The sequence below is a fragment of the Alexandromys fortis genome, unplaced genomic scaffold (genome assembly GCF_014885135.2).
Source record: "Alexandromys fortis isolate MF-2015 unplaced genomic scaffold, M_Fortis_MF-2015_v1.1 scaffold_33, whole genome shotgun sequence".
Classification (NCBI taxonomy): Eukaryota; Metazoa; Chordata; class Mammalia; order Rodentia; family Cricetidae; genus Alexandromys; species Alexandromys fortis.
Genome location: NW_026067917.1, coordinates 3,501,013 through 3,520,916, shown reverse-complemented (window position 1 = coordinate 3,520,916; position 19,904 = coordinate 3,501,013). Strand labels below are relative to the sequence as shown.

At 45.8% G+C, this 19,904-nt stretch overlaps 1 protein-coding gene across 1 annotated transcript; it reads right to left on the bottom strand.

The window, feature by feature from the left end:
• Window positions 1-683: 683 nt before the first annotated feature.
• Rnd3 (Rho family GTPase 3) lies at window positions 684-19,213 on the bottom strand. Its single transcript, XM_050139956.1, has 5 exons — window positions 18,830-19,213; window positions 18,322-18,409; window positions 6,974-7,083; window positions 4,131-4,265; window positions 684-2,806 (listed from the first exon to the last, which is right to left on the bottom strand). Exons 1-5 carry the CDS (start codon window positions 18,977-18,979, stop codon window positions 2,555-2,557), a joined length of 735 nt encoding a protein of 244 aa, XP_049995913.1. The 5' UTR covers window positions 18,980-19,213; the 3' UTR covers window positions 684-2,554.
• Between the last annotated feature and the right edge of the window lie 691 nt (window positions 19,214-19,904).

The following is a 19,904-nucleotide window of genomic DNA, read 5'->3' as shown; positions in this document are numbered from 1 at the left end:
TAGCTATGTTGAACCATAGTTTGGAAGTTTTACAGAATATTTTTAGGCTTTTGTGTCAAAATGTGTAAACATTTTAGTTGAAGACAACCAACTGGACCGATGGGACCTATGCGCCCCCCCTCCTCTACCCCTCTGCTACGCTGTTCCATGTGTACCTGACAGTCTTCATATCAGCATGGATGTCTGCATCCTCTTGTTCTGTATTGAACAATGCCTCCGTCATAAATGAGTCTAGTTTTGTTTTGTTTTGCCTCCACTAAGTTGCAGCAGTTGGATCCTGAGCTAAGCCTGCTGCTGAACAAGAATACGCTTTGCAAGGGCATCTTTAGGTCCCCAGGTGACACACTAAGGTCACATTAGATCGCCTTGTCCAACCTAGGCCTGCACCATTCATTTTCACTATGAAAGACTTCCAGGGAATTCTGTTAACTTTTTACAGATTGATCCTATCCACTATCGTGCCTCGTTTTGTATATGTTCATATCACTGAAGTATGACCCATTTTCTTGTGTCTTTTTTTCAAACGATATGACAACATCTTCTATACATAGATTCATCTTTTTCCAAGAAAGTATTGCCGAGACTCAAATTCTGAACTTTGCTAATTCCATAAATCTTAGTTCGGATTCTGCTGTCACCCTGGAAGGAGCATCGCTAAACAGTGAAGGAGGAAACATGCCAGGTAGACAGACATGGTTACTTTTTTATTTGAAGAAAACAAAACCAAAAACACGTACGTTTTAATAAATACTGTGGAAACACTGACCAAACGAACATACAAAGTGACTTCAACATTAAAAAAAAAAGAAAAGCAACAAAAAGTTCTGCTTTATAACAGTTATATAACTTATTTTCTTTTTACAATATTTAAATACAGAAAGCACTTGCCAGCTATTTCGTAATACTGCCCAGAGCCTAACGCCACGCCAGTCAAAGCACGCTGTGTTGGCGGAATGTCTGACTTCTATGGGAAATGATCGAAATGGCATTTTCTTGCAGAGACAAAGTGCTTGTAAGACACAGAACTGGGTGCTGTAATTATCTTAATCTCCCCTCCTGCCACAGTTTAATGGAAACACAGCTTCAGCGCTTCAAAAACGAAGCCTCATCATTGGGGGGAAAAAAAAAACAAGCTTGTTTTCAGCAAGCATCACCTAGAAGAGGGTCCTTTCTGACATCCTCTCTGGAAGGAACTGCTCAACTGTTTTAAATGCTGATTCTCACTCTATCCATGATCAAGCGTCGAACCCGGCCTCGCCTGAATCTGGTTAAGTGACGTTTAGCAGTCACATGACAAATGCTCTAGGCGCATAGCAAGGCTGACATTATAGGCGGCTTTTTTTTTTTTTTTTTCCTTTCTATCTGGGGTTTTCGAAATCTTGGGCACATGGGGCCTTTGTCAGGACAACGTTCATTTGAAGGAGGTGGCATTAAGGCAACAGTTCACTATCTGCTGCCAGTCTGGGGGGCATAGCAGGTACCAGAGCTTTTTGCTCTGTGTTATCTGAAACACGACTTTCTCCCAGACACCCTCACTCACAAACTGTGCTCTCTGCGTCAATCCCTTCGCCCTTTATCTCTTGGTGAAAACAGTATCCATCTGCTTCCTCTTTGAGTTCACTCTATCACATCAAACCAAGACACTTTTTATTTGACTTCGCATTTTTTTTATCAGCGATGGCAAAGAAAAAAAAAAGAAAAACAAAACCACACACACTCTTTTCTAAACAGCGCACAAAATATTACATTGAGCAATTTACCACTTGTTAATGACAACCACAAGGATGAACAAAACCATCAGACAGATATAAAGCAACACTCTTTTTTTTTTTCTATTTGATCTATGCGAGCTTCGCAGTGCTGGTCCACGCATCCCATAAGGCCGCGCCAAAGCCTCGCTTTCAAACCATCTCCTGCAGCCGCGACCTTCAGGAAGTCAAGAATCTCAAAGCCTCGTGAAGTTTTCCTCTCGAAATCCCACGGGTCCCGATACAATTTCCATTTTAATGATGAGCTAGGAGGAAATTAGATCACATCCCCTAGAAAACTAAACGCTAAGGTCACAGTGCGAGTTCCCCGACGAGGACGGTATACTAATATATACTTTCTGAAAATGAGATTAAAACATTGGGGGGAAAAAAATCAAACCGAAGTAGAGATCCATGAATAGGTTGTAACAAAAACAGAAAAAAACAAAACCGAAAACGGGCAAGCACCATTCAGAGCATGGATTTTCTTCTCGGAGGTACTGGCGCTCCTCTTCCTCCAGCCCGTTTGTAGCTCCCTTTGTTTTTGGCATATTCGTCAAGTCACACTTCAAAACTCTTCAACATATTCACTTCTCACCACGCGGTCTACATGCCCAACCTAAGAACAGGATTCCAAACACTGGGTATCCTTGCAAGGGCCTCCTAAGCCTGTGTCTATGTGACTTTGGCTGTGCACTTCATTGGACTCCATCTTTCCGGTTTGCTCTTGGTTTTTATTTTTTATTTTTTATCTTTTTTTTTTTTTTACACTAGATGCCCGCGTCCTCCTTACAGACGGCGAAACTTCACATCACCGTGCAGCTCTTGGCTTTGTCCTTTCGCAAGTCTGTAGCAACTGCTGAGAGTTCTGGTCGGCTAGGCATGTGTGAAATCCGCTTTGTGGCCCTCTGAGATTTGTTCCGCTTAACGTTTTTATTTGTCTTATTTACACACGCCAAGGTGGCGACGTGAAAAATGTCCCTGACGCTGTTTTCTGACTGTAACGCCGAGCATTCGATGTAAGTGGCGGCTCCGATCTGCTTGGCCATATTTGCTCCCTGTGAAGTAGAAGAAAGAATTTCCATCAGCAGGGAGACTTTGGAGAGATGTCGGAAAGTGTTAAGATGCCACAAAACAGTCTTGCGTGGGAAAATACCTAATATGCCGATTATTTGCCAAATATGCCAAATAGGGATTTCCCAAGTGGTGCAAAAAACATATTTTTTTTATTAATGAGCTACTCTGTAACTTTCTACATATTCAATATCCAATCCTAAGGCCCTTAGTTATGTTACTCAGTAGAAACTGCTCTAGCTCCCCACGGCTTCCAAAATACTGATTTGTCCAAACAGTAGAACCCTGAGCACCCAACTCCCAAGAGGACAACTCAAAGAGACAACAGAGACACAAGGGTGTCATGTGACCCTCACTGCTACCTGAAACCAAGAAGTGGGTAACTCATAGTTCACAAGCAGGGCCACTGGGAAGCATAGTCTCATACTGAAACCATAAACGCTGTCTTCCACATAGATCTGACAAAGGTGCTTTGGCCCCCAGAGTCCATTCCGGTCCTTCACGAGGCTCTCATTCCTCTCTTACTATGAATGACCCTCAACCCCAGTCAACAGGCTGTACAACACACAGGGCTGGTGAAAGTTAAGTAATCAGTGTCTATGATTATATTGAGCTTGTTAATAGGAAATGAAGAAGGAAGCTTGTGTTTAATTAGTAAGTAGATACCAAACTTCAGAGTGCCTTCTAATAAGAAGGTGAGTATAGTCATTTTTTTTTCTTTAAGATTTTTTTTTTCTTGCTGGGTATGGAACCCTAAGCCTTACTCTTGCTGGGCAAGCGCTCTACTACTGAGCTGTATCCCCAACCCTAAAACTGAAAACCTTAAATGTACATACCACGTACAGCTGTAGATAGTTTGCCACGAACAATTTTAGAATCTAGTGGTGAGTTTTAGGAGAATGTGATTTTTAAACAGATTTTCTTTCCTTTGGGGCCGTCCACATATGATGAACGTCCCAAAGGTGGCTGGCATCAATAAGTGGTCTACTTTATTAACAACTTGACTTAGGATTTTACTGGGCATCTGAGGACATTGACCTCTCTTCAAGAGAACCACTGATGTTGACCACATTCTCTCTTAAACACACTGAATCTTAATACCATTGGCGAGCAGAAGCATCCAAGGGTATCAACGGTATATGCACCCTAATTCCTGATGGTTTTTACTACAGAATGGCAGAACATGTCAGATTTCAGCTGACCGCTGTCTCACCTCTTGAAAAACTGCTACATTGTATCTATTACCAACAATATTCCCTTCCTTTCACTTTCGCTGAAAGGGGACTTTTCTCCATGGACAGCACATACCTGATCGTATGACACGGGCGTCTGCCGGTGATTTGAGAGCTCCACTAACGTACTGACGTCTGTCCGCAGGTCAGACTTACAGCCAACCAAAAGCATCTTGGTATTGGGACAGAACTCCTGGATTTCACCTTTCCACTAGGGAAGAGAGAGAGAGAGAGAGAGAGAGAGAGAGAGAGAGAGAGAGAGAGAGAGAGNGAGAGAGAGAGAGAGAGAGAGAGAGAGAGAGAGAGAGAGAGAGAGAGAGAGAGAGAGAGAGAGAGGAAATTTAACAAAGTACTGACATGCATACAATGAAAACAATTTTCTCACTGGTAGACGTTGGAATGCAACTTCAAATGAAGAAGCAAGCTGGTATTTAATTAGTAAGCAGATACCAAACTGTAGAGTGCCTGTGTATATTGCTTTCTATTCTGCGTGACTCACTGGTTCCTCCCACAATGAATGTATCGGGAATCAACAGAAGGTGGCTTCAACAATGTCTTAATTATGGAGGGATTTAATAAAGGACAAAAGCACCTTAATAATGCCATATCCAAATGCATGACTACATCCTCGGATATGCTGAGTTTCTCATTACCAGGTGGGAGGCTGGGCAGAAGAATTAGCCCACATCAGCAAAAGGATGCATTTCACAGACTCCACGATGAAAGACTGGGCCATGCTACCATGTGCTGGAAGTTCGAAGTCTCTGGCCTACGATTAGTAAAGCAGAATGTGCTTCAAGGAGCTTCCGCTCAAGTGGCTGAATGGACGCAGACCTTAGCTCACGCAGAGAACTAGTACAGGACAGCAGCTAGTTTTGTAGCCCATAAACTTCGGATTTTATTTTTTTTTAACTGTTAGGCACTGCTGTCACGCCTACAATTTAACTATTTCCTCTCCTAACCGGAATTAGAACTTCCAGAAGTCCCTGGCACAGAGTCCAGCTGTTTCCTTTACAGCAAGTAAATGGACTTTTCATGACTTTGCGTTTTCTAACTTGAGTTCTCCATCATCAGGATGGGAGCCAAGCGCCCCAAGAAAATCACTGCTCCCAGAGATGAGGGGATAGAGGGCCCGAGACCCCTCTACTCCCATCCACAGAAGTCTCTTGTGCTCTGTGAAGTACTGTAATGACGATGGAGATGTAGCTATGTCTCTCTGAGGATTCACAGAGCAGTGGGGACAATAACGTTTTCTAAGTGTAATACCAGAGAAGAGGGGCATTCTGGGAGAGTGATGCAAGAGGCCACCAGGGGAGGAGGCCTCGAGTCTCAAGGTGTAGCATAGGCAAGAACCCCAGAACAATGGAGGGCAGTAACCCACAGAGTGCCTGGCCTGTCCTTTGAGGTTTGCTCTTTCTTCCCTCCCACGGTTATTTAAGAGTCTCTATCTACCACATGCTCTTAAAAATTAAAAAAAAAAAAACCAGAATAAGAAATCTTTTCTACCTTAAGTCACTCCGAACTCTCCAATGTTAATGGACTTCAAGACTCGATTAAGACAAAAGGCAGATGAAGTTACCATCAGCCTTAAGCCTCAATCAAACGTAAAATCCTTGTATTAATATGTATAGGTCCAATGTCACTATTTGTTTAGTCTTAAGTAACAAAAGCAAATTAGGACATGAGAAAAGCTTTCTGTCATAAATTATGTATAACCCAATACTACATCAAATACAAACTCCAGTAAATAAGAGCCCCTTTCATCTTCAGACTCAGCCAGGCACGTCGTTACGTTGTTATGAGTTGTGTGACTGTTTCTGGCTCCCCCCTGTACTTGTTTACAGGTTCTGGAGACAGGGAAGGTGTATTCCTAACAGATTTCTCTGGGTGGTGGTGGCGCACACCTTTAATCCCAGCACTCGGGAGGCAGAGGCAGGCAGATCTCTGTGAGTTCGAGGCCAGCCTGGTCTACAAGACATCTACACAGGTGCCTCTTATTTTCCTCCTCCTCACTCTGACCAGGCCCCAGGAACCCATTGACACTCTTGGCTCTCAGACACCTCTGCTGTACATAGAGAAGAGGGGTAGTGCAGCTAGAGTCTCGCTCTCAAACCCCACAGCACCCACAAGAGTGGGTGACTAGTACGCTGCCCCATCTACAAGCACTTACGACCATCAAGAACTACCAAAGAACAAAGCCTAGATTACTGCAGGCCAAGCAGACTCCCTGCCCCCACTGAACTCTGTGAAACTCCTTGACAACAAGTTCCTATAACTACCTTGGGGGCCAAGTCCACCAAAGGTCAGGCATCAGCCCTGAACACATACACAGTGGCCTTCTTAGGCCTCAAGACCCAACTGCAACAGGTACCATCCCTCTTAGCCCTGGTTCCTTCTGTCCATAGCTTCTGCTAGTTCTGCCTCCACCTGCAGGATCTGATCCACCTTTGCTTCCAGAAACCAGAGCTCTGTGATAACATACATGTTCGGCATAACTGATGGTTTACTAGTATTTGGTATGCACCTGATTATAATTCACACTGTGTCATGTCTAGGGACAAGCCCTGTTACACACATTTCTCTTATACTAACTTCAATAAGTTACTGAAATACAACTGCCTTGGCAAAATAACTCCTATTGAATTAAGGTCCATATCTGAGTTGAGATCAACATCAGATACATAAGGGACAGTCTGGCAAATGAAGAGAAGGCTCAGGTAGGACCTTCTTGTAGGTCTACATCATTTCCCCCCAAAAAACAAACATTGGAAGATCATAAAAAGTATTTTGTTCTGAATTTTATGAAGCAGATTAACGACCCCAACTCTTGGCATTCGTGTGTGGGAACCTTGTTCTGGTGTGGAAGTTCCCAGGGTTTCATCAGAGAACGTAAGGCAAAAGTTCAGACTGGGCACTCACCTTTTTTAAGACACTGTCCAGAGTCTCCGGTCTACTGATATCAAAGCAGATGAGCACAGCGTCAGAATCCGGGTAGGAGAGGGGACGGACGTTGTCGTAGTAAGGAGAACCTAAGAAACAAAACACACAGGTCTCAGACAAAATCCTCCATCATCTTTATTAACTCTACCCTCGGAGACAAACCCCTTCCCCGTAATGATGTAACACCTGCTGTACACGTTCATTCCTGACCCTCACACATACCCCTTCTTGTAAAGAAATGCAAACACGTACACAAAAGACAGCTTCATTCACTTGTACTAGAAGATGAGAGCGCCTTTCCTTCCTATGCGTGGGACTTCATTTCCTGCAAAGGTCAGGAACTTAAGATACGGATTGATAGAATTCAAGGATTAGCTTCAGAGGGAATCTAGATGAAGCGGGGAGGGTGTGGGGCCAAGGGATCTTGGGCACAAAGCCGTTCTCACCACTCAACGGGGAGAAGCCCGCGCTTTAGGACTGGGTGAGCCTCTGATTCTTCAATCCTAAGACGAAGAGAGTGACAACCTATATCCGTGGGATCTGAGCAAACCCAGGTGGCCGCTGGAATTTAGGGAGAGATGCGTACATATTAACCAGGCGCATTGTGGCCGTGTTATCGCTGTGGTCAAAGGCTAGGGGGCAGCGGCCACTAGAAATGGAGCTACTTCCTGGGAAAAAGATCCAGACTGAAGATTAGTCCCATAGTTGAATGGGGGTGTGTGGGGGAGGGAGGAAGAAGGCAAGACTGATGATGCACAGAGAGCCACAGCAAGGCACAGGGGTGTCACTCTGTCTCCGGTTACAAGGCTGGCTAAGCCCATTGACCTTTGAGCTTGCTTACACTTAACCCCAAGCCCTGTGTAAGTTCGTTTCCTGCTACAACCAAGAATGTCATAAATGCCATGTTTGGACAATGTGACCTTTTCCGCACAGTTCTACCTGCCACACGACAGCAGGACATAATCCAAGGACCTGGCCTTGGTGAAACCCAAAGTCCTCTAAAAGTGCAAGTCCTCACCCAATCAGCCGAACCACAGAACTTTCTGGTCATTTAGAACTTTCTTTTTCAGGCACCTTTATGAATTCCAAGCGCTGGGAATTCACGCAAGGTCAATAATTATGAGTTATGAAATAGTTTGACTATGAAGTTGAAGATAACTTATCAGTTGCTGCTTTGATGATCCGATTTCCATCACACAGCCCTTTTGCAGACAACACGGAAACCACTTACTAGGCAAATGCAATACATTCAAACTTCTTTGAATTTAATTTTTACATAATTTTGCATTTCTGGAAGAAAAAAACAGTATGTATTCCCTAAGTCAAAACTTCAGTAGTCAAAGTCAAAATGAGGAAGTGGGGGTGGGGAGGAGCTTTCAAAAAAAATAATAAACCATTTATAGGCCTGGTGGAAAAGGTTCTAACAAGCAGGAGGATTACAGGTGTGATGCCTGCCTGAGTGGACTGAGCTGGTCTCACTCCACACGGGGACACTGGTATCTCCATATTAGTTTTCCATGGAGCAGCTCCGTGATACCGTGTCCCAAGGAAAAAGTACAAAGACAACTTCTGGAGCCTGTTCTTGTGTCCTAGAAGTGAGTGTAGTTGGTGCAGGTGTTCTGAGCCCTGGGCACCCACTGCAAACCCTGGCCGCAGTGTGCCTGCTTCATGAGACGTTTTAGAGACAGATAACGTGAGTCTGCTGAGCTGGGAACAGGAGGATGTTCTAGGGGTCAGGAGGGAAAGTGTCACCAGGGAAGGCAGTCTAAGAAGTTCTCAGGGAAGGCAGCAGCTTCCCACTGGCTGCTGGAAGGCGGAAGTGCGCTAACAAAGCCTGCATGAGAAGGTACTTTCCCACAGTTAGAGTCCTGAACCAAACAAGTCTTGTCACTTGAAATAGCAAGATGTACAAAAAACAATAACAACAACAACAACAAAATGAGGACGTTGCTAAAAACGGTCACCCTTTCAGCCACTTGAAGAAATTGGAGGTGATGAGAATAATTCACTTGAGTTCAGTTTAAGCTTTTCTTGAGAGGGGCGACTTTACCCTATACGAATATATGGCTGTTTTACATTAGTTTTGCAGTTCCGACTCGCTCCACTGTAACTTTCCTTGTTTGTGTGTCCAAAGTTCCACGTTCCACCCAGCTCTGGCTGTAAGCATTAGAATATCTCTTTTCTGATGGCCAGCCACAAAATTCCCAGGCAGGACGGGAAGGAGAAGAAAATTCAGACGAAGACAGAGGAGCCTCTCTTCTCCTCTTCAAAGCTAGATTAAATGACCTGACCCGACCCGCACAGTCAGGGCCAGCCTGTGTCAGCGGAACAGGTGTCAGAAAGCTCAGGTCTCACGCTTTCCAGTCTCCAGGCCTACGGGGACAGGACTAGCATCCGCAGGTGCCAGGCTCCCTCAGGACAGGATGCTGCACGCGTGCTGCGTGGCAGAGCGGGGCTATTGTCCAGGACAATGGAGACCATCTTGTCCAAAGGTGACTGAAGAAAGTCAAAGGGGCAAAACTAATTTAATTAAACTTGGGACTGCTGGGAAAATCCAGAGAGCCGGGTTGCAACATTCCAGTCACCATGTGGCTGCAGAGAACACCCTGCCCTTTGTGGGCCGTTTCCCCTCCCCCACCCGTCTTAAGGCCACAAAGGGATCTGGCTTTGTATGCTCTGCCCTCTGTCACAGGCAGGGGATTGCTTGCTTATGAAAAAGAAAGAAAGAAAGAGAGAAAGAAAGAAAGAAAGAAAGAAAGAAAGAAAGAAAGAAAGAAAGGAAGAAAGGAAGGAAGGAAAAGAAACCAAGGCAGCTTTTGTGCTCAGTGGCTATATGCAAATAAGTGAGAAATTTACCCTCTTGATTGACTTTAAAAGAAAACAGTTCTCTTCGCATCAACCAGGATACTCCTGGGCGCCTGTTTCTGCTTTTGTTTGCATTTGGCTTCGCAGTTTGGATGAAAATACATATGTAGTGTAACACTCCATGAGAAAGCAGCCACTGAGCTCGGAGGTGAAGCGGGAACTCTGAATTCCCTTTAATAAGGTCTAATTACTAGCAGCACTTTGATCTGAGCCTCGTTCAACCCCCGACAGTAAACAAGGCAGCTTTTTGATCAACAAGTGCCCAGAGGCACTAATAAAACAGATCCCAAAAGTCATTAGTCATAACTGTAATGTGACCACCAACGAGAACAGTGACTTGACACAGAAGTTGTGACAATTGATGTTTTTTGAGAGCTTACGGTCAATTTCTTTTTCAGGAAAACAAAACTATTGTTTCCTTTTTTTTTTTTTCTTTTCAGAATAAGAAAGTGAATGATAGGATTGCAGAACCGGCCTAACAGGAAATGTCTAACAGCTCATTGGGTAAGAGGATCCTTTCTTCTGTGTTCTTCCCTATAGGGCCCTGCAATTGCACAAGGGGAGTAGGCATGTGTGGGAAGAATCCTAGGAATGCCCTGTCAACTGAGGAGGCCAGAAGACAGGAGAGACTCCAGAAGAAGGAGTGGAGAGTAAGCCAAAAAGTGAGACCACTGCCAGCCCATGACTCCTGTAGCCTGCTGCATCCCCGAGAACCCTGGGAAGGCAGGTTTCCAGTAAGACTCTTTTCTGTAGACCCTAGTTAAGTGCATCAGGCACTAACTGAACGTGTCTTCCGGTGTGCTAAATGGTCCTGATGTTGCGTGCAGTCTGTACTTCAGTACCTAAGGATGGACTATAGTAAAAGCCCAATAAACCTAGATTATGAAGCTTTGCTTATCAAGTCAAACTTTCTCTGCACGTGGAATAGGCTTCAGGCAGAGGGACCTTTTTATGGCAGCATTTCCTTAAAGACAGCACTGTTCTTAAGGTCCTTGTTAAGTAAGTAACCTTCCAGTCTCTCCATAGGGAAACGGCAGGGAGCTGTATTAGTTTCTTGTAAAGACAGAACTGGGCTATATGTGAAACAAGTGTCTCATCCTGTCCACCCCCACCCGCCAGCTGAAAGACTTTATCCAGGCATAGATTAGAACAAGCCTGCTTGCTTTGGGGGCTCTTCGTTGTCCAAGTTTGGCAAACGCCGACAAAGTTCCGAAAGACTTTTGCAATGGTGCGTCTACACACCCTTGTCTTCAAGATCATTAATTTGGGGTGAGAGGCAAATTTCCAGCCCAAGAATAGTCACCCAGTGCCTCACCTTGAAACTCCCTCTTCAGACACATACCTGCCTGCTGAAGTCACCCCACTGCTGAGGTGCCGCACGCCATATATGTACATAGCTAAACGCATGTGGAAGAAGAGGTATGCCTGAAAGGGAGGCGAAACCAGTTCAAGCACTGAAGCTTTAGAACAGTCTGCAAACTGGGAATCCTTCTTACTGGGCATTAAAGCATAACCCCTTACCCATGAAGTAAGATGGACACTCTCCCTAAATAAATTCCTACCTGTGGTTCTTTTAGTGTTCACCAAGGGCACGTGGGTAGGGGAGCAAGCCCCATGAGGAGCCATCACCAGAGGGGATGCCATAGGAGAGCAGCAGGCTCAGGAATGGGAGTCGAGTCTAAACAAGACCTTGAGATTTTGTTTAACTTTAACGTTCTGCTGAATCCTTCCCCCAAATGACTGTATCACAGACATCAATGCCCCCAAAATGCCACCACCACCAGGCACATTAATGATATTTTGTTTGTGTCTTCTACTGAATCAGACTCTTGGAGATTATGAAGAGATCTTAGGAAAACATGTGGGCAGTTCTGTGTGTTCTGATTCTGCGGGCTGTACAGGTACAAAATTGTATATGATATAAGCTCAGAGGGGTAAAACTGACGTCACTATTTGATGGCTCTAAGTAGCATTTTGATTAATTCTCAACCTCGAGATACTTGAAAATAATAGGAATCCTCCCTTTTGACTGATATTGGATCCACAATGAATCAGATCTCGATGGGGTAAGATTATGTAAGTTTATTTTTATTTTTTTTGGATTTTTGAGACAGGATTTCTCCATAGCTTTTTTGGTTCCTGTCCTGGAACTAGGTCTTGTAGACCAGGCTGGCCTTGAACTCACAGAGATCCGCCTGCCTCTGCCTCCCGAGTGCTGGGATTAAAGGCGTGCGCCACCACTACCCGGCTGATTATGTAAGTTTTAAAAAGTCACATTATCATTCAGTCCAGACTAAAGTCATTTTGTTTCCACGGCTATGCAAGAGTGTTTATCTGAGCATGGAGTCCCTCAAGTGCGTTCACTTTCCACATGCTATAACATTAGGCTTGTGTTCCTAAACCACTGTGCTCAACACCTGCCCGAACTTTGGAAGTAGCTTGCTTTCTGTGTTGGAAAAGTATGAATTTTTGCCAAAAAAGGACTCTCTGAATGTTGCTAATATGTTTAAACCAGAAGACATTTCAAGGATATCAAAAAAAGACAGAGGCCCAGCTGATTCATTTGGCACACCCTTCCATGCATCACGAGCTACGTAGAGAAACTGGGGGTCCATGGTGTCCCTTTTCCATGCAAGAGAAATTACTATTAATGAAGAAACACTTGGCTACTTCAGGAGCGTTAGAATGACTGATCTGGACACCTTGCTCAAATGTGCAACTTAGAAAAAGCCAAATTCGAAAAAAGCTGGCATTGAATGAGGTGGGGGGGGGGGAGAAGTCTAGAGATAGATGAAGATTTGCCTCCAGTCAAATTGTGTCTAACCCTAGCCCACAGTTCAGTGTAGGAAGCCTCAGTTTAACAGCTGGGCATGATTTAGACACCCTAGGTCCCTAGGATCATCATGACTCAGCAAAATACCTGGAGTGTGTTCTGCTGTTCAGATCAAAACCATTTTCTGATGAATCTGTAAACTCTTAGCCTATCCTGAATTCTAAGCTACCTCTGAGACGCTCAGGTTGGAAATCTCAACTTTGAGAATCTGGGTTTTCCCTGACCACCATTAAGTGTAAGCTTGTTTTAAAGAGCAAGGGACTTTAAGGACTTTGGGGGAGCTGAGTCAACTTGTAAAGGAGAGTTGGAATTATGGGAGCTTTAATAGACAGGAAGACCTGAGGTGGGGGCTTGGACTTGGCACAGGCATCCAAAGTCTCTTGAGTCTTGTTGCTGCAGGTGAAGCCACCATTCCCACCGAGGTGCCTCTTCCTGTAACCGTGGTTTCCAAGTTCCTGTTTGACTATGGGGAGTTCATAAAAGATGCCCTGGGAAGGATTTCTCATCGTGTCCAAGTCCACAGGTATTTGCTCCTGGCGGCACCCATACTTTCTCTGGGCTTGTCATTCGGTTTCTTACTTTATCCTGGAGGAAGTGTGGGTATTTTAGATTTCTACCTATCACCATAGCATTTTTGTTTTGTCTTCACACCCTAAGTAGAATGGAAGTAGCCTGAGGACAGGAGACAGCCCACCCCTCCCCCTCACAGCACCAGCAGAGCTGGCAGATGGCAAACCTGACTCTTTTACAATCACAGCTTCATATCATGCCCAGATGTGCTCATTTATATTTTAAATCACAAAATAAATGAATAAGCAGTCTCCTTTTAAACTGCTTCCCTTGGTTAATACAAAGATGAGTCTCCAAAAACAGTTGAAGCATTTCCATTCTTGCCAGGGAATATTTCGTTAGGGCACTTGCCATCAAGACTGGCCTTCGAATTTGATGCAAAGGCTGAAATATACCTTTTTTTGTTAGATTTGTATTTATTCTGAAGGCTGTCTTCAATGTCAAGTAACTAAGATTTTTATCTGTTGCTCTGAGTATAAAATGTGGGGAATAAGGTCTTTTTTAAAAATAATACTAGAAACAAATACAGGAAGTGTTAACTTTAGCATTAAGAACCAGAAAGGTGTTCATAGCATATGAAGATTCAAAAGAGTTTTCACAGGGCAATAACACAGTTATTAATTGGGAATCAGCAGTTGAGTCGAATACTTTAATAATATGCCTTAAATAAAATGTGTATTAACTTGCCCTGGTTAAAAGCTGACATGAATGGCTATTACTCCCTAAATCACGTATGCGGAAATTACCCTGCAATCTAGTTCTAGGAAAAGATATGGTGATCTTTACGTGACAAACTTTCTATTATTAGTAGGCATTTGGCGTCAGGCTACAAATTGCTTCAATGTTTGGCAAGCGTAGCAGATTTTTCAAACACAAACCCTTAGAACTACTTTGGTTTCACTTCTTACTTTAAAGTACCAAAACTCTTCTCTCTCTCTCTCTCTCTCTCTCTCTCTCTCTCTCTCTCTCTCTCTCTCTCTCTCACACACACACACACACACACACACACACACACACACACATCTCATTTGGGAAATATTCTGAATATTCTCCAGCGCATTTCTGCAGTCATTAATAAACTCATTTACTAATGAAAAGAAAATATTTCTCAGTAAAAAGGAAGAAGGGGACCCCAATAGTACCTTTAGAAATTCCTCATTTTTGAAGATTTTCCTATTTATAGAAAGATTTTGTTAATTTTGGAGTATTTTAGTAGCCCTAAGAGTCAATTGGCCCCATGCCACTGTGGCTGCTGTGATTGGTGGGTGCCTGGGGAAACACAGGGAGGCTGTTCCTCACCTAAAGCAGTGGCTCTCAACTTGTGGTTCACGACATCTATCACAGGGGCCTAAGACTCTCTGCATATCAGATATTTACATAATGATCCATAATAGTAGCAAAATTACAGTTATGAAATAGCAACAAAAAATAATTTTATGGTTGGGGCTCACTACAACATGAGGAACTGTATTAAAGGGTCACAGTGTTAGGAAGGTTGAGAACCACTGACCTAAAGACTGTGTTGACTTCCACAAAACTACTGGGGAAGCCTCATGGGGAAACACATTGGGAACCAGTTGGAAGAGGTCACTAGCGTTCAAGAATGAAGTGCTTCCTAAGACGGAATCATCCTAGGTCTAAAAGGGGATCTGCTTATAGTAGATACAGAAAGAAAGAAGGAAGAGGAACAGAGAGGAAGGAGATAGTAACTGAACTGCCTGGGCTCCCAAAGAGCAATGAATTCTCATATTCTGCTTCTATCTGGTATCCTTCCCCCCCCCTCCCCCCGTTCTAATTGGCGGTTTTGCTTATGCATGATCACATGACTGCTTCCGGGGGGGGGGGGGAGGCAGACACTGAGGAGCTGTGGTTCATACATAGGAAGCCTGGAAAAGAATTGCTTCTGTTTCCTTAATGTTTGCTCTTCTGTTGGAAGACTGAATACAATAGCAATACCACCATAGGGCACAGTTTATATTCTCTCCCCTCCCAATTTTCTCAACAGTAATCTCTCTCACATAGTCTTAGAAGAGAGTAAGGCATTACATTCAGGGCTCTATGAACTTGGTTTGGATCTTCTCTCCAGAGATAAGACAGTAGCGTGGGGAAAATCAAACATAAGAAGAGGCATAAAGTATATGCAACTATTTTCACATCTCAACAAAATAATGTCTTTGTGGGTGAGAAAATGTTTTAAAAAATCTTCAGGAGCTTGTCAGCAAAAGCAAGTGAATAGGAAAGATGGCAAGATTATTGGGAAGCATGAACTTCCTACTGGACGCCACTTTTGATAGAAACAACCTATTCCTAGAATTTAAGCAATGCTCTGTAACTGCGTTTAATTAACTAACATCTCACTTCACAAACAACACAGTGGAACCCCCAAATAATTCCCTGTGTCTCCTTTTCCATTTGTGTCTATCTAAATTTTAAGGAAGGCTTCGCAACTGGATAATTTTGCAGTACAATACTGCTGCATTCAGCTTTCAATCCGTCACATTTTGCAGAAACATGCGTACGGTTTCCTTTCACTAAATAAAAACATGAGCCATTGTTTCACTACTGATTTCATTTCAGGTGATTAATTTGATGAAAAGCAATATTTATGAAGTTGCCATTCTTAAGGCGCAGGTAATTCAGTGACAATTAATGCCAGGAGCCCTGTCTCCCTGGCAACTATGCACATCATCAATAATTTGCTCATTCTTTAGGTTTTATTGGGTGACTATTGCATGCAGAGATTGTGAACTACATAGTTCTAAGGCTAGAAAATATCTGGTGCTATTTGCATCAGCCTCCCACTATAAGCTGCTCATACACATTCGTTTATTTGCTAGGCCTTGAAAGGCTTGTGCCTTTGCTCTCTTAAAAGGAGGGAGGTGGCAAGTTCGGCCCATGGGCACCCAATCTAAAAATCTCCGTTGGTGGTCTTGTGACTCTTGGAGCTTGAGACAGGGATGTACAGCCCAGCATTCCTAGGAGTCCACCCATCCCCCTTCTTATCCAAATAGTCTCATTCCTTAAATCCACCAGGAAGCCTGGCTCAGCTCAGAATCTGGCTTGGTTTGCAGGCTGTGAGAACCTCAGCACGGGATGCCAGATCCACTGAGACTAGGAGCTGAAGCCAGCCAACGTCCCAGGAAACAAAAAGACCTGCCTGTCCAGACACTAAAGCCAAGACGTGATAGCTGGGGGAGATCTTGCACATTATCCAGCTCAGCGACTACCCTCTTTATACAGATGATGAAAATGAGGCCCAGGGAGGTAGAGATTTGCACACAGAAATCCCTGGTAACCAGGAGCTAAGACCTAAACACAGCTTTGTATCAAAGACTGTATCAGACCCCACTGCTCCACGGCACGACTAAATAATTCTTATCGAGCAAAGTCCAAACAGGGCTGTCCAAACAGGGCTCGGTGGGAGAGAGGGAGTGCTGGTGCTAATTACTGGTACCACACCAGCTGTCCTGCCCACTAGGCATAACAATTACCGTGATATGTCTGAGAACGGGAGCCTAATAAAATACTACGCTATGCCATAATTCTGACGATAGAAACTAGTAGTAAGAATTCCACTAGCACTTTCTCTATAGTATCAAGTCTGTGAGTCTGTGTATGAAACCTCAACAACAACAACAACAACAACAACACACACACACACACACACACACACACACACACACACACAAAACCTTGGCTCAGCTCAAGGAAGAGCCTGGCTCTCCAGGGGGAAACTAGATCCATCCTTCTTACTGCAGCAGCCTGAGCATCTGGCACCGACCGTGAGAGGCGCCGGTGCGAGACTTTCCTTTAGCCTTTGTGCCGGGGCTGCCTCTGGAGACCTTGTGACTCTGGCCCCTTCCTCCCGCTGTCTAATCCCCCAGGTCCCTCAGAGGTTCCAGCCCAGGGTGTGGGAAGCTCGCTGAAGCTCCACGAGGCCACTCCCAGCTGAGTGGGGCTCCTCCTCGGGCCACCCCGCCTGACAGCAACCCTGCGTGTTGGCGCTTGTGCGCTCCTCCTTGCCAGTTTCGCCCGAATCTGTCTGGCAGCCCAGTTCCCCACGCGCACTGGTCTTTCCCCTCCCTTCCTGGTATCTTCTGCTCCTCCAGAGAAGGTATGATTTTTACAAACAGCACGCCTTCTCCCGGGGCGCCTCCGGCCTGGCTTGCTAAAGCTTGGGTACCAGGAGATGCTCAGTGCTGTCCTTACTGTCTCTACCCCGAAGTCAGCCTGGGCGCCAGCCTTCCCACCCGCGGTGATCTGTCCTCCCCACCTCCGTGCCACGTAGGTGGGTGGGCGCGTGGGAAGGCAATAACCCGGCCTTGAACCCTAGACCTCTGGACAGAACCCACCACGGCGCCAATAATTCAAGTAGACAGGAAGGTCAAAGGCGAACGGTGCTGCCTGCGGCCCTGCAGGCTGGCGAGGCCGAAGCAATGGGGGTAGGGAGTGGCATGTTCCGAGAGCTGGCACAGAGTGAACCCCGGGCAGCCGCAGAAGCAGCTCTGCGCCGGTGACACGGAGGCTGCGGGGGCGGAGGCTCCGCGGTGGCCGCTGCCCGCACCACCAGCGCATTCCTGGCAGTAGGCGTCACTGGGCGCCGCCGCTGGCCGTTCACCCTTCTCCCCCAGCGCGGAACCCGCACGCAACCGGGTGGCTTCGGGGATCTTCTCCCAGCTCAGCCTGCGCCCCTGAACACCCCCGCCCCCCGCTCCGTAACCAGATGGTTGATGACACCCACGAAGGGCTTCCTCTGCGAGCGGGAGGGCTCCACGCTGCTCGGCATGCACCAGCACCCGGCCACCCTGGCGGCCTGATTCGGCACGGCCTCAAGGACGGACAGCACAGGCCATGCGGCCACAGGAGGCTGCTCCAGCGGCGTCACCCCCGGACACACAGCGTCCTTCTGGCCCCAAGGCCACAATCACCCCCATCGCCACCCCTGCCCAAGAAGGACAGCATTTTCCCGCGGTTCGAGTCCTCTAGGGGCCACGTTAGCGGCACCACATCCCGAGCCCCGCAGCGCACTGGCCCAGAGAGCCACGCGGTGTGTTCTTACCTGAAGTGTCCCACAGGCTTAACTCTATTCTTTGTGTGTCGATTTCAAAACTGGCCGTGTAATTCTCAAATACCGTAGGGACGTAATTCTGGACAAACGAAAGGGACAGAAGAAGAAGGAAAAAAATGGCAAAGTGATTATTAAAAATATTAACGTGCATTGAACACTTCATGGGAAACACCCCAAGCTCCCAATTTAAAAAAAAAAAACGCCCCCTCCCCCGCTACACACTAAACACGCAGCTCCTTCCCGAGAGCCCACCCAGGTTTCCCCATCCGGCTCGCCACTCTGGAACCAGCAAGTTTCGAGGGATCAAGAGCCCAGGGTGCTGGCACATCCCAGCCCACCAGAGGTTTCCAGGGCACTTTCCCTTCCGAGCAGTGTGGCAGTGGAGACCGGCTCGGCGTGAGGGCGACTTTGAAGAGGAAAATCACAGCGAGCGGACGCTCTCTTCCAGACTGGGGACCCCACCGGCCGCTCCCCTCAGAGCCGTGCAGGTCACACTCACTTCGGGGAAGCAGTCCTTTGCGAAGACGTGAAGCAGCGCTGTTTTCCCACACTGGCTGTCGCCCACTACTACTATCTTGCATTTCACGTTCTGATTAGGATCCATGATAGATTTACTGGATAATTTCTGGCTGGCTCTTCTCTCCTTCATTGATGTTGTCTTATTTTCTCTTGGAACAGGAATTTTTCTCTTCAGACGAAAAAAAAAATATATACTTCTCTCTATAAAAAGCAGACTAAAAAAATAAATCGCAAGGCCGGTGGGAACCCCTTAAGCGCAGCGCAATGGAGAGGCAGCGGCTCTTAACTCCCCTCCAACAAGTTTTCTGCCTGACTCCGCGACTCTTCACCCAAGTCCAATTCCAATCGGTCTGCTTTGTTTCACGCTCTCTGCGCGGCTTTATACGCCGAGCCTTCCAATCCCGTCTGCTTTCTCAATGAGAGAAGGAAACTGATCCGCCTCCTCCCCTTTTATGGAGCCTGGGAGCCAGCGCCGCCGCTTAGTTGGCGGAACGTGTAGGCAGTGCGCCCTCTAGGGTAGAGTGCAGGATGGCTCGCAGGCTTTGCTGGTGGACAAACAGCTCAGTACTAGGGTGAGGGGAGAAAGGGATAACTGTGCACACGGGCTCGGTGCTGGAATTCTTTGCAAACTGCTTTCCAAGGGGCGCATCTCCAAGAAGCCCCGTGATTATCTGTGAAAATAAAAAAAATATTTCCCACTCAAAGCCTAATCATGAAACGGAAGTAAATCTTAGAATGGGAAAAAACTAAAAGGTTATACCGAAATAATAATAACAAAATTAATATTAACAGAAGAGATTGTGTCAGGTACATCACATAGAGGGTGGGACGTTTCCTAAACCGACTTATCTCAAACACAACTGGTTTTCCTGAATCTGTGCGGAGGACTGGCTGTTCAAACTTGTTAGCTTCAGCCATTCCAGAGGGGATCCAGCAAAGAGGGGCTGGGGGGAGAGGATAAAAACTATCAGAGACCTCAGTAGTCCTCCTTGTCCGCTATGTTCAGCGAGACCAGTTTTGACCCAGGCTTTTTCAGACCCAGGCCAGCTGGCCTT